Source organism: Anser cygnoides, chromosome 21 (genome assembly GCF_040182565.1).
Source record: "Anser cygnoides isolate HZ-2024a breed goose chromosome 21, Taihu_goose_T2T_genome, whole genome shotgun sequence".
In the NCBI taxonomy this organism is placed as follows: domain Eukaryota; kingdom Metazoa; phylum Chordata; class Aves; order Anseriformes; family Anatidae; genus Anser; species Anser cygnoides.
In genome coordinates, this window is record NC_089893.1 from 4446961 (window position 1) to 4460089 (window position 13129).

The following is a 13129-nucleotide window of genomic DNA, read 5'->3' on the forward strand; positions in this document are numbered from 1 at the left end:
TGTTTTGCAAGACACGGAAACCAGCGCGGCCTGGCCCCAGCAGGCCCGCAGGCCGGCCCGCTGTCAGCGAGAACCGTTGCCATGGCGACGCCGCCCCGCCCGGCCCGCGCCCCCCTCCCGCCCTCACTAAACATGGCCGCCGCGCCTCCCTCCGCTCCCCGTGCGCCTGCGCGCAGCCGGCGGGAGGGGGCAACGGTGCGCGGGCGCTGACCAATAGCCGCCGTCTCCTCCCCGGCCGAGTGGGCGGGGCGAGGCGGGCGGGGGGGTGGAACGACCAATGGGCGCTCGGCGGAGGGCGTGGCCGAGGGGTCGAGGGCGTGGCTCGCGCGGAGGGCGGCACTTGGGCGGAGGGCGGGGCAGGGGCCGGAGCCGGGCGCCCCCCGCTGCCGCCGCCGCCGCCTCCGCCACCGCCCGCGGCTCCGCGGCTCCCGCTGCCGCCGCCCGTCCGGCCCGGCCCGGCCCGGCCCGGCCCGGCCCGGCCCGGGGCAGCGCCCCCTTCCCCGGCCGCTTTCCCCGCAGGGCCTGAGGCCCGGAGCCGCCCCCGCGCCGCGCTCATGTCGGCTCCGCTGAAGAAGGGCCCCGGGGGGCTGATCGGGCTGATGAAGGACGCCTTCCAGCCGCACCACCACCACCTCGGCCCCCACCAGCCCGGCGCCGTGGACAAGAAGATGGTGGAGAAGTGCTGGAAGCTCATGGACAAGGTGGGGCCGGGGGGGGGGGCTGGGATGGGGCTGGGGAGGGCTTGGGAGGGGACTTGGGGGGGTTTGGGGGTATTTTGGGGAGGGTTTGGGGGGGGTATGGGGGATTGGGGGGCGTTTAGGGGGAGAATTTGGGGGGTATTTTGGGGATGGGGGGGGAATGGGGTCACTGGGGCCGTGGGCAGCAATGGTGGGGGGATTGGGGAGGTTTTGGGGTGTGGGGGGGTAGGTTTTTGGGGTGACGGGGTAAGGAGGAGGCAGGTTTTGGGGTCGTGGGGGGAAGGAAGGGAGAGGTTTTAGGGCCGGGTCTGGAGGGAGCAGGGAGGTTTTGGGGTGGGGGGGAGGGGGGAGGTTTGGGGGTGGTGGTTAAGGAGGGCTTTTGGGGGGGGGGGAGGAGGGAGGTGATTTGGGGTGGGGGGGTCACCCAATGATGATCCCATGGGCAGAGGCTGGCTGTCGGCCGGCCCTGGGGGGCTGCAGGTGAATTTTGGGGTGCCCCGGGGGGTCTCGGCCTGTGCTGGGTGGGCAGGCTGGGAGCCTGCTTTGGGGCAGCGCAGAGCTTTGTCCCCTGAGCCCCCAGGGACGTGTGGCTGGGGCCGGGCTCAGCACAGCTCCTGCTCCTTAATAAACCCCAAAAGTCTCGGTGGAAGCCCCCTGGTGTAGCCGTGCGAGGAGAAGGAGCCGTGGAGCTGGGGGCCATCTGCCTGCCCTCCCCTCCCCTCCTCCGCTTTAAAATGCCAGGAAATGGCTGTTCCGGGGGCAGGACGGCAAAACTCGGGGCCTGGTGGTGGGGAGAGATGGCCCTTGGCTTAGTGGCCTGGTGAAGGGTTTTGTTTTAGGAAATCCCGGCGAGCGGTTGGTTTGTCCGGGTCCCGACGTTATTTATGGAATGACCCGGTGATATGAGCAGAGGTATCCAGAAAGGAGCAGAAATTTAAAAGCCTTCTGACGTGTTTTCCCTAGGATTTTGCCTGATCTTCCAGTGCTGTCACTGCTCAGCCCCGAGATCCGAGGCTGGGCTTGATGTGCCGGGGAGCGCGGTGGGGTTTGTGATGCTGGGCTGGGGGCAGCACGGCCCCTAAGGGCTTAGCCCAAAAGCGACGCCCGAGTTGCAGGCAGTCCCTCGGGAGCGTCGCCTCCCCTCCTTAACCCTCTGGGAGCAGGGCAAGCAGGGCTGGTGGGCATTCCTTATCCCGTTACCCGCCAGGCTCAGGCATCTCAACTTTTTCTCTCTTTTCCCCGCATTGTTTATGCACGCAGCGTCTGAACCTCCTGCAGCAAACGCTGAGGAAGGCAGCGTAGGTTTTCCTTCAAGATGTTTCTTCGAGACGTATTAAATTACGTCCGTGCCAAGAAATCGCTTTGTGTTGGCTGGCTCAACAAAAGGCATGGCTTGTAGTTGCGCCCTGCCGTGCTCGTGATGAGCTTTGGTCACCTTTCACAGGGAGAGGTGGGGACAAAGCACGAGGTGTTTTGGGAAGCGCCGGTGGCTGCCCCTTATACGCACGGAGGGCAAGCAGGGGTGCTAACGTGGGACGGGTGGCTTGGAGATGAGCTCAGGAACGCGCCTCTCTTGGAAACGAACTCCCAGATGCAACTTGTAGGAACGCAGATCTTCGTTCTTGCGTGGACGTGATGGATGTGGATGTCAACCCCTGTTTGACTCCGTCAGCTGGGCCGTGCGGAGCAGACGGCCTGCAGAAAGCTCTGATTCCCTTGGCGTGGTTGGGGGATGCATTCACATCGCGTCTGCGTAGCCGGGCCTTGGCTGTCCGCCCTCTGCACCATGAAATCACCAGCAGAAAAGCCGAGCCAGGGCTACCGTTGTGTCTGCCACAGGTCAAAGTAACCTCATCCGAACGTGCGCACGCTTCCTGGCTCTGCTCCTCTGACAGGTCCAGCTCTAGGCTTAATCCTTCCCGTCCTAGAGAGGTTGTCCAGTGTGATTTGTACGGGAGGAAAGGTGTGACTGTGAGAAGCCCCCCTGATTTCGGTTAATTTTAGTTGTATTATGCACGCTTAGAACACGTCTGGATCCGAAATCCGTTTAATAGCGGAGCAAATTGCCAGGCTTCTAGACAGTGGTTGTGGAAGTAGCGATGAGAAAGGATAAATGAGTGGAAGCAGCCGGAATTGGGCTAGCTTTCTGGGCCAATTAAATGAAATTACAGGTGCAAACTGAAAAAACAACAAACAAACGATAACCAAGTGTGCGTGTTTGACGGGTGATGCATGCCTCGCAGACCCGCGTGCCGTATCTGTGTGCGTACGGCGCGTTCGCGACCTGGTTCGTTAGTCTGCGCAATTAGCCCGTGTTGTCAAAGCGCTCGTGCCTCTCCGCTTTAGGATGTGCCTGCTGAATTTCCCATGCGAGCTGATTCTCGCGCAGATACTCCTCAGGATCTTCTCCTTAAGCTGCCTGACGCATTCCTGTCCTTCGGCCCCCCGAAGCTCAGCTTTTTGGTGGTGCCGAGCGCCGCTCTTGCCGTGGCGCGTGGTAGGGTAGTGCAGGTAGCCCTCTCCATCAATGCAGGAGGCTGCTCACCTTCCTCTCAGCTGGGTGGAGGTGATGGATTTAGCTCTGACGCGGCAGTCCAGATGTTTTCTGAGCCGGCGAACTCGCAGCAGAGAGCGGCACTCGCTTCCTTCTGGGCTGGAACCTGGTAGCGCACGGCGTGGTTCAGCTGCTCTTGGTTTGCTTTTATCGTGCTCGCTCATCTTATCGCTGTCTTCAGCAAATAAAGCGGTGCCTGGTGTCAGAAAACCGGTGGTGTATCGGCTGTTGAAACCAGTTTGTGTTTTTTTTTTTTTAAGGGAAGGGCTGAAGCTGTGAATCAGTTCTTGCAAATGGGATCCGGGCGGCGGGCGCTGCAGCTCGGGGTGGCGTTTGAGGCAGGGGTGGTGGTCACGAAACGCCCAGGGTGAGGTACGGGGGGTGTCAGGGGCTGGTGGAGCGTGTGTAGGGAGACGTGGAGGTGGAAGAGGAGCTGACAGGGAGCTGAGCCTCTCTGAGCACAGCCTGGTGTTGCTCCGTTTCTGGGACGGATGCAGACAAGTGCCACTGTAGGTCACTTGGGCTGCGGCAGAAGGAGGTGAAACACAAGTTCAGCAGGAGATGGGGAAGTTTGGGCGGCTTCCCTTCCCCTGGCGGCTCGAGATGAGATGGGATTTCCAGAGAACTTGGTTATTGAGCTGTTCAGGGAAGAAATGTAGCTTGTCCGAACTGTGGGGAAAATGGGGACAATAACGAACCGAAGCTGATTTTATTATTTTCTCTTCTTCACTTTGAAAAATGAAAAACTGTTGAAGTCAAGTTTAGGATTCTTGCCAGGTCTCCTTCTTAGAGTCTTCTTGCTAAACTTGAGGAGCTTTGGAAGCACTTTTGGTGTCTCTGAAAACCCCAAAGCCTCCGTAGAAGCCTTGCTCCTGAGAGCACGAAGCAGAACCCAGGGCAACTTGGATGAGCTGAGACAGCTTAAAACCACGGGTTGCTTGTGCTTGCTGCCGTCACACCTAACGAAACATGTGCTGCTTGCTCTATTTCCTTCCCCATTGCTGCTCCCGGGGCTGGGGACATCTCCTGGGGCACTGTCACCCTGCTGCCAGCCCCTGGAGGGACGCACACAAGGCCCCGGGGCCGCTGCCGCTGGGGGAACAAGCGGCCGGGCTCACGAGGCAGCGGTTCCTGTGAAGTAGCTCTGTTTAAACCCTTATCTGAGCTGGTTTGGGGCGACTTGGTAAATCGAGAAGCTCGTTTGATAATAAAATCAAAGCTGCTCTGGCCCTGCTGCGAGCTATTTTAGGTATCCTTGCAAGTCACGGCTTGTGAAACGTTCGGTCGAGGCTTTGAGTGGCTTGCAGGACGTGCTTCTGCTGCGAGGAAACCTCGGATTGCTCCCGAGGTTGGGCCCGTCGCTGACTTTCGGGGTCTGCCTCTGCAGCTGGGGGCTTGGGGGCAGCAGCCAACCCCATTTCTGTCACGGAGCCCGGGAGCAGGACTTGCACGCTTGTTTTATGTGGCTTCCTCGTACCGCCTGTTTCGAAGCCTCTAAACCCACCGGGCAGTAAACGGCCTCGGTGGGAGAAGTGATTTCGCCCTCCAGCACGCAGCGCGGCTGGGTCTGAGGGGCGCGGTTGGGATCTGTCTGCCCCGTGTAGGGGAACTGGCTTCGTGCAGGGGACAGACGTGTTCATGTGGTCGGCTCTACAGTGTTCACAGGCTCCGAGGAAGCAGCGATCGAGGCACCAAAATCCATCGGATAAGTCATGGCGTGACCACCCGTCTCCTGGTCGGGACTTCGAACGCACGTCCGCCTCCTCCAAGGGCAGGGGCTCGTTGGTAGACGTGCTTCCGTCTATTTTTGGGGAGGCTTCTTCAGCAAGGACTTTCCTAAAGGGCAGGCAGATTTTCTGCTTGATTTTTTAGCAGCCCGGTGCCCTTCCCTTCTCCCCCAGCTCTCAATACGGGCACTGCTCGGAGTCAGCCGCCACTTAACCCCACGAGGTTGCTTTTTGCATGTACCCCGAGTGACAGAGTGAAATGCTGAAGTTCTCTTTTTGGAATAAATTACTTCACTTTCCAACGCCCCTTGGGTTTTTAAGGGAAGTGGGCATTTAAGCGTGCCTTGTAGGGAACCAGCTGACTGCTCCTGCAGGCCTCGCAGGACTTGGTGGCCATGGCGCGCTGCGCAAGGACCGCCTTGTTCGATACCCGCGATGCCCTTGTGCCTGCAAGCCTCGTTAGTTTAGACCTCGTTTGTGTGCTTTGGTATTAAGCTGCCAGATAACATGAACCTGAGGGAGCAATATGGGTATTTTGTACTGGCCTTCCTCTCGAGCCTGATGGAGATGGCAGAAGAGTTTCAGTACTTCTTACAACCGACGGTGCACCAGTGATGTTATTAACTGCCGTTGTGCCATCATTTCTCCCTGTCTTTTGTGGTAGGTAATAGAAAATTTTGGCAATGCAGGATGGTGAAGAGGCTTCTTCTACCCTCCCCAGTCACAAACTTATTATCCTGAGCTGTTGGTGTGTCCATTAAGGCCCTGTGCTAAGTTCGGCTTGGATCTCGATTTGCTTGTGAGGTCTGAACAGCAGTATTCTCCTTGTTACTTACACCTGAAGTGCAGGATGCAGAAGTGCGTAAAAATGCAGTTATTCTGTCAGTCAACCTAAAAATTCTCTTTAGATGGCAAAACTCTGGGCTGACGTATTCAGGTTCTTTGAGAATGTGATCTGACTGCGTTAAAAAAGGAGAACTTGGGGCTGGGAAGGAAGAGGAGTTAGATATTTAGCTGTGGGCCAAGCAGCAGACAGGGTATGGTCATCTAATAGCCCGTTAACCTAATTATTAGTACCAGAAGAGCTGTGAATATGCTGTGCTTTTTTAAAAAAAGGCACAAATTATTACGCAGAATTCCATTTTTCTATGAGACTTGTCTACTTGAAGTTGTTGGCTTGTCTACTTGAAGCCAGGCTGATGCCTAAGTGGGAACAGAAATCCTCATGAGCTAAATTTTTACCAAGCTTTCCCCTACGGCGTCCATCATGCTACAGCTTCCTTCTCATTCTTGCACAGAAGATTTCCTTTGCCTTCATCCTTCCTTGATGGCCATAATTATCCCTGAAAAGCTGCAGTTCCCCGTAGTCCTTGCACTATTGAAGGGCAAGGAGAGGATATTCCTTGAGCGCTGCCGCCTTCAAGAAACTTTTGGCGTGCTGCTCTACCTGTAGCAGTGGGACCTCGCTGTGTGGGTGTGTTCCTCCTGAAATAAGGGTCAGGGTGAGAAGTTGCTTTGGTAGCCAAAGTTAGGGCAGCTGGCGAGGTGAAATTCGGCCTGTGGACGTGCTCAGAGCCCGTGGCAGCAAGTCATAGGCACGCCGGTGGTCAGCTACATCCTTGCCACTGCAAACCCAATATACTGAATCTTCTTGAATTTGTTTTTTAAGATGAATGTGGGGTGAAAAGCAACCTCATAAAACATAGCCACCTGTCTGCTGGGGGTTTTGCTCTGTGGATATGATGGTGGCTGGGTTCCCTGCCTGGACTCGAGCACCAAACGCGGCTTGTTGGGAGCGAAGGTTTCGGTGTATTGCGTTCGTCAGTAACCCTGAGCTGTCTTTAAGTGACTGATCACTGCTTGATTTTTTTTTAAGTATTAAAAATGAGTGTTCTCCATTAACCGTAGGTGGTGCGTTTGTGCCAGAACCCGAAGCTGGCGCTGAAGAACAGCCCGCCCTACATCCTCGACCTGCTGCCTGATACCTACCAGCACCTCCGGACCATCCTGTCGCGCTACGAGGGGAAGATGGAGACCTTGGGAGAAAACGAGTATTTCCGGGTGTTCATGGAGAACCTGATGAAGAAAACCAAGCAGACCATCAGCCTCTTCAAGGAAGGGAAGGAGCGGATGTACGAGGAGAACTCTCAACCTAGGTAACGGGGAAATGGTTTCAAATACCCGTGATGTGAATTTGCTTTAGGGAGCAAGGGCTTGAACAGATGTGTGCAGAATGGCATGTTGTCTGCGCGTCAGAGCAGGCTTGGCATAAATTTAAGGCTAAGTGTGGAGTCTTAAGTAAAATATACGTAACTGCGTTGGAATCAGAGTGCAGAGTAAGCGTTCAGAGCCTGCGTAGCCTTAGCTGTTGTCTGGTTCAGGTGTGCTCCGTTCATAAATAAAATAAATAAAGCACAATATAAATAAGCACAATAAAGTGTGCTGTGGAAAGGTTTTGCGCTGCTGTGGAAAGGTTTTGCACTCCTTTGCCTTCTCCCATAGGGAATACCTTATAAGAGAGGATGATAAGGTTCAGAATAACCTTTGTGGCCATTTTAGGAAACAGAAGAATATTTTATATGTAGCAAAGGAATCATCTTTAGGCTTTGTTGGAATTTTTCCTTTTTCTAGAAACTGTTTCCAAGGGAGGGGGAGGAAGTAAAATAACCTCAATTTGTGCGAATAAGGCATTGTACTAAAACCCCTAAACCTTCATACATTGAAAACTTGCTATTTAAGGTAGATCAGGGCGCGAGCAGTCTTGTGAATGTGTTTTTTTTGTTGTTGTTGTTGTTCAGAAGTCATATCTTAAAGGCGAAATGCTTACTGAAAAGGACAGGTGGAGGAGGAGACTGCAACTGTATTTGGAAATAAGCTTTGCTTGATTCAAAATAGCGTGAATTGGATGAGCACTACACTGTACTTGAAAAGCTGGCGCTTCCCTTCCTTTAAGTTTAAGGAAAGGCAAGCTCGGGTGGCTTAGGAGAAGGGTAAGGCTCTGGGAAACGCCGATCCAACGTGTTTGTCTAACTGTTGGCAGCCGGGTGTAATGGACAGAGATACAAAGCATGCGCTTGTAATTTTAAACTCATTTCAGGATTTTGCAGTAGGCATCGAATTAAAAAACAGTAGAAGAAAGTGAAAACAACCCAGTAGCTGAGCATAATTGCCCTGGGGAGAATATGTGGTTAACGCCCTGGCAACTACTTGCTTGAATTATTTCGGGGGGGAAGAAAAAAGAAGTGCTGGCACATGTTTCTGGTATAGCATTGAACTCCCTGTAGCTTGTTCTATAATGCTGAACTCCAACAGCCTGTGATAGTGGGTATGGAAGTCATTGTTAATGCTGCCTTGTTTCTCACTGCCACTGTTCAAGAACGAATCAAGAAATATATATATATATAAATATAAATATATATATCTGCATTGTTGCTTAGCGTCGCTTTGTGAGATTAGACTTCCTCTTAGTTTGTTTGAGGCAGGGTTTGGGAGTGTAAATACAGCACTTCGTGCGGTATCTTTGTTTCTTTTAAAAGAAGTTTAGTTCTCTGTATGAGGCCTTCAGGAACTAGGTTTGGCGTAATGTGCAGACCCAAGAGTTAGATGTGTGGGGCGGGTGTTTCTTTTTCCCCTTTTGGGGAGAATGTGGTTTCTGTAGACACAACTGGCTCCTCACGCATTTCTTGCAAGTTTGGGTGAGTTTGGGGGCGATGCTGCTAGGTGGAATTCTCATCGAGTATTATAGAAGATCACATGGATGCAACAAGTATGGGGGCAGACTTCATTAAACTGCTGTGTTTTGGGGATGAGGCAATATTTAGTGGAAAATTGTGGAGGGGTTTTGTGCCTTCGCTCAGGTCCAAGTGAGCTACAGTATGAAAAGCACTTTTTACTGTGAATGAATTGATTAAACCAATTAAAATTGATCTCTGCGTCTTCTGCTGGAACTGGTCATTCTATGGGATTGTCCTTTGAGATAGTGACAGCACAGATTGTCACTGAAGACAATGATTTTACAGTGCAACAGGTTGTTCCTGAAATAGTTTAAGGAGCATTTATCACTCATGATTTCTACATTGCTCCCGTATAATACAGGTGATGTTATTTTCTGGAACGTTGACTATTGCCTCCAGAAATAGGCTAAGAGGGTATATGAAACCCTTGCCTGTGAGCTTTGTTCTGGTTAGCTGTGTGTGTGTTGTGATCATAAACAAGGAACATCTGATGAGCAAATGGTAGATAGCCGTGTCAGTAAGTTCAACATCTCACCTCGTGTCCCTTGTTATTTCAGAGCGGAGCAAGGGGCAATATTTCCGGAGAGTTAAATCACCCTGGAAAAACTCCTTATTCAGTTTGCAGTCAAACTGAGTGAAAAGAGGAGGGTGGGGATCCAAATCAATAAGCTTAAAGCGGATTCCAGTAGAGGATGCTTGCTGACAGGGGTGACGGGGCTTTGGAGAATTTCTAATTGTACTGTTCATGAATAAACAGCTTACCAGGGAAGCAACTGTGGTGAGACTTATAAACGTAAGCGTGAAATCAGAATCACATCCCAGCTAGTCTTGTTCCATTTTCCTTCGCTTTTCGCTCAGCCCAGGAATTAGCAGTTACTGTTTTGGCACCAAGGGCGAGACGCCCCGTTCCCGGTGCTGGTAATGACTGTGGTAACTTTCTCAATTCTCTAATTTTGTTGTAGAAAAGGAAGAGGTTAGGGTAGGCTGTGCGTATGAATCATATGCTGATTCAAGAGAGACCTCTGCACCAAGGATGACACTTCTGCTTCAGCTGGGAATCCGATAATTACAGCACTTCCAGCATCAGGCTGCTTGCTTGTGTGGGCTTTTGGCACCTGATGACTTGAGATGCTACTTGTTTCTTTCTTCGTAAACTTAGTTAAAAGAAATTTTGCTATAAATGCACCTTTAGATTTAAAATGTTTATAAAGAAGTGAATAAGCTTGACAGATTTTCTCACCTTGTTAGGAGTTGAAGGAAAACTTTTTTTTTTTGCTTTGTAAGAATGAATGAGTTCAAATATCCAAAGCGTGGGAGAAACTTTCTGGAAGATTGTCAGCAGCCTGTAGAGCAAGCAAATATAACTTGAATCTGGTATTCATTGGAAATATACTCATGGCAGCGTGTGTGCGCTTATGTATATATAAAAAATCTGTTTTGCTCTTGATCTTATGCAAGCTTACTGCTAATGTTAGTCTGCAGTGTTTTGAAAACATGCCTTTAAAAATCTAATTTGGTGTACTGAATAATCGTTTTTTTCTTGACTTTCTGACATTTTTCCCGTTGTCCTTGAAGTTTCTTTCTTCCTGTCTTCCAGATTTAGCATTCAGTTTGTTTCCTGTTGTGTGTGCTGTTGTTTTCCTCCCCCAAAGGTCTCTTGCTGTAAAGAAAAGTCACTATTTTGATGTTTGCATAACTAGTGTGCAAGCTATGCAGGTGTTTGCTGCTAGCAAACACACCAGCAATTAAAAATGATTGAAGTCTCCTTAGATTGTAGGATCAGGTTTGTCCCGATCTCTTGAGCATCAAGCTTTTATTTTTATTATTTTTAAATCTCTGTGTGCATTTCCTCTTAAACTTCTCAGCGATTCTCCAGCATGCACCTCCGTGGTGGACGAAGGCAGAACTGGAGCACGGCTGCAGAGCACCACGTCCCGTAGCTGCTTGTGCTGCCCTAAGAGCTTGTAATAGCTGCAAGATGTGTGTCAGTGTCGAGTGTTTCGGTGCACTGTGTTGTGTGTGTTCAGGGTAGGCTGTGTGGGAGCGTAATATGGATGCTGTTTGGTGTTTGCTTAAGGCAGGCTTAGTTTAAAACCCAGAAGTACAAATAAGATTGCGTTTGCGTATTGAAAGTTTAAGGGTGTATTTGCAAGGAGCAGAACAGAAGGCTGGATGTACGACCCTCTGATGTTGAAACTAGAGCAGAGAAGCAGGGGTGCTGAGAGCAGGGCTAGGAGAGGCTCGTGCGAACGCTCGCAGCGCTCGCGGATGTGGGTGAGTCTTTGTTCCTTCAATTTGAGTCTCGTTGCAATCATAGGGCTGTTAGAAGTGAATTCAGCTCTCCTGTGTAATACCTTAACTGTCACTGTGCTGAAAGCGTCCTCCTGTTGTGGCTAACATCACAGTTAGCACGACTTCCAACGCCGTCAGCACTCGATGGCTTGCTTTCTTTTCCTGGGACTGTAACGGCCGCGCTGGCTCTGTAGCAGTGCGGTTTTGATGTGCAGGCCTTCACCTGAAATTGCTATGAGCTTGCACAAACTCACACTGCAGTTTTGGTGAAGGGAACCTGCCTGCTTATTATATCAGGAGAGCTTTGCAGATGCTATTCAAATTCTGCTTTAGCTCACTTGCATTTCTATTTAAAAATTAACACTGTTGAGGGTGCTTCTAAAGCCATGCATGCGTTTCCTGACTAATTAAGTACATGTGGTAACTTCTGGTTTCTGTTTATAGACTGAGTAGGCAAGCAGATATGATTCAACTTGGTGACTTCCGAGTAGAGCTTTTGTTTGGTGGGGGTACTGCGTTATTCTTCCGAGCACTGACGGTTTGGGAGCTTGGTTTGGTTGCCCTTGCTGATGGCGGTGTGCGCTCTAAAACCAGACTGTAGATTTGGGCATCTGGTAGGCCGAAATGGTAACATCTGCAGGGCTTGGTATTGGAAGCAAGTGGTATTTCAAGAGTTAAGCATTCTTAATATTGTCGTATATTTGCAATGAGCCAAAGGTAAGTCATTCAGTAAATAGCAGGTTTTCTCAAGGAGCACAAACATTTCGGAAACCGTTGGCTCGTATTCTTTACTGCTGCCTAATGCAGGAGGCATATAAGACTTGTCACTTTAAAATAAATAAAATGCCACCCAGAGGTGATGTTTGTAGCCTGTGTAGCTGGAGCAGTGCAGTAAAAGGAATTCTGTAGAGGACAGTTAACAGGTCTGTATCCAAAGGAGAAAGGTGCCCAAGCTTAGCTCTGAGTAGCTTGCTGGGCTGCCTACAGTGGTAAATGTGACTTCTGTGACCCTGTAAATACCGTGAATTTCCTGAGTTTACTTTTTAAATAATGGTAGCAAAAACTGGTTGAACATGTGTATCTTTTTCCTGCAGTGTGATGGTTCCATTGACTGACAGTGCTGTGGCACTACTCTGACCATGCTGAACTTGCCTAAACTCTTGATTGCAGTTTAATTTAGAGACTCGGTGGTTGTCCTTTTTTTGTGTCTACTACAGAAAGCTGTTATTTCTCCAGATCTCTTACTTGCAGAGAAGAGCTGCCATTTGTCAGTTTGCCCCCCTACATAAATTACTCATAGCAGCAGCTTTCTTGCAGTTTTGTAAATAGATTATTTATACTTCACGCGGCAGGGCAGGGAAATAACTTGCTTTAAGTAGACTGGGAGAGGAATCCTCTGTTCCTTGGGAGAGGATGAATTAGGGGGGAGAACCTCGTTTTCACCACGGAATCAACTATACTGAGGATGTTAACGCAGCCTGTTATGAGGGAAAATTCAGAAGTTATTTTCTAAATAAGGTCAGCCCGTTGCAAATGTTTCCACGTGAGAATGCAGTTATGTAAGCGGGAGGGTGGGGGTAGGTGAAAGGCTGAGAAGAAGTAATTACTCAGGATGTAGACTGGATGTTTAGGAAATAGCACAAGTTATTTTGCTCGTTCAGCTTGCATACTTTGGAAAACAAACTGTTAACAAAATTAATGTATCCGCGGAGGAGAAAATGGGGTTAGGCAGGGAATGTCATAAGCCCTCTCCATGTAACGTGGAAGTGCAGACGGTTTTGGGAAGCTAGTCTGCATTTAGCTGTTGTCTTTCTGACAACAGTCTTAAAAGGATGCTGGCTCAGCAGGATTTCGTATCCTTCTCTAGCTCTAGTATGAAGACTTACTAATTTACACAGGAAAAAGCTACCAATATTTAATGCCTACTGGAAATGACCGTGCATATCCCTGAAGGGGAAGGAAATGCATGAAGAATGACTTGGAAAAAAAATACTGGAATTTAAAGAGAAAAAGTTGGAAAACACTTGCATTATGGCGTGAACTAGGGATGCCCTCTGGGGGAGGTTAGTGCTCTGACTGTGTATTTTGGAGAGCTCACACACACACGCACTTCTGCCCAGCGAA

General features: G+C 50.4%; 1 protein-coding gene across 3 annotated transcripts in view; it reads left to right on the top strand.

The window, feature by feature from the left end:
• Window positions 1-360: 360 nt before the first annotated feature.
• CBL (Cbl proto-oncogene) overlaps window positions 361-13129 on the top strand; it is a 40025-nt gene continuing 27256 nt past the window's right edge. For all 3 annotated transcript variants that reach the window (XR_010826135.1, XR_010826134.1, XM_066981055.1), the window contains exons 1-2: window positions 361-701; window positions 6888-7135. Coding sequence is in view for 1 of the 3 variants with exons in the window: in XM_066981055.1 (XP_066837156.1) it covers window positions 555-701; window positions 6888-7135 (395 nt within the window). In the remaining 2 variants the exon portion in view is untranslated. The remainder of the gene's footprint in view (window positions 702-6887; window positions 7136-13129) is intronic.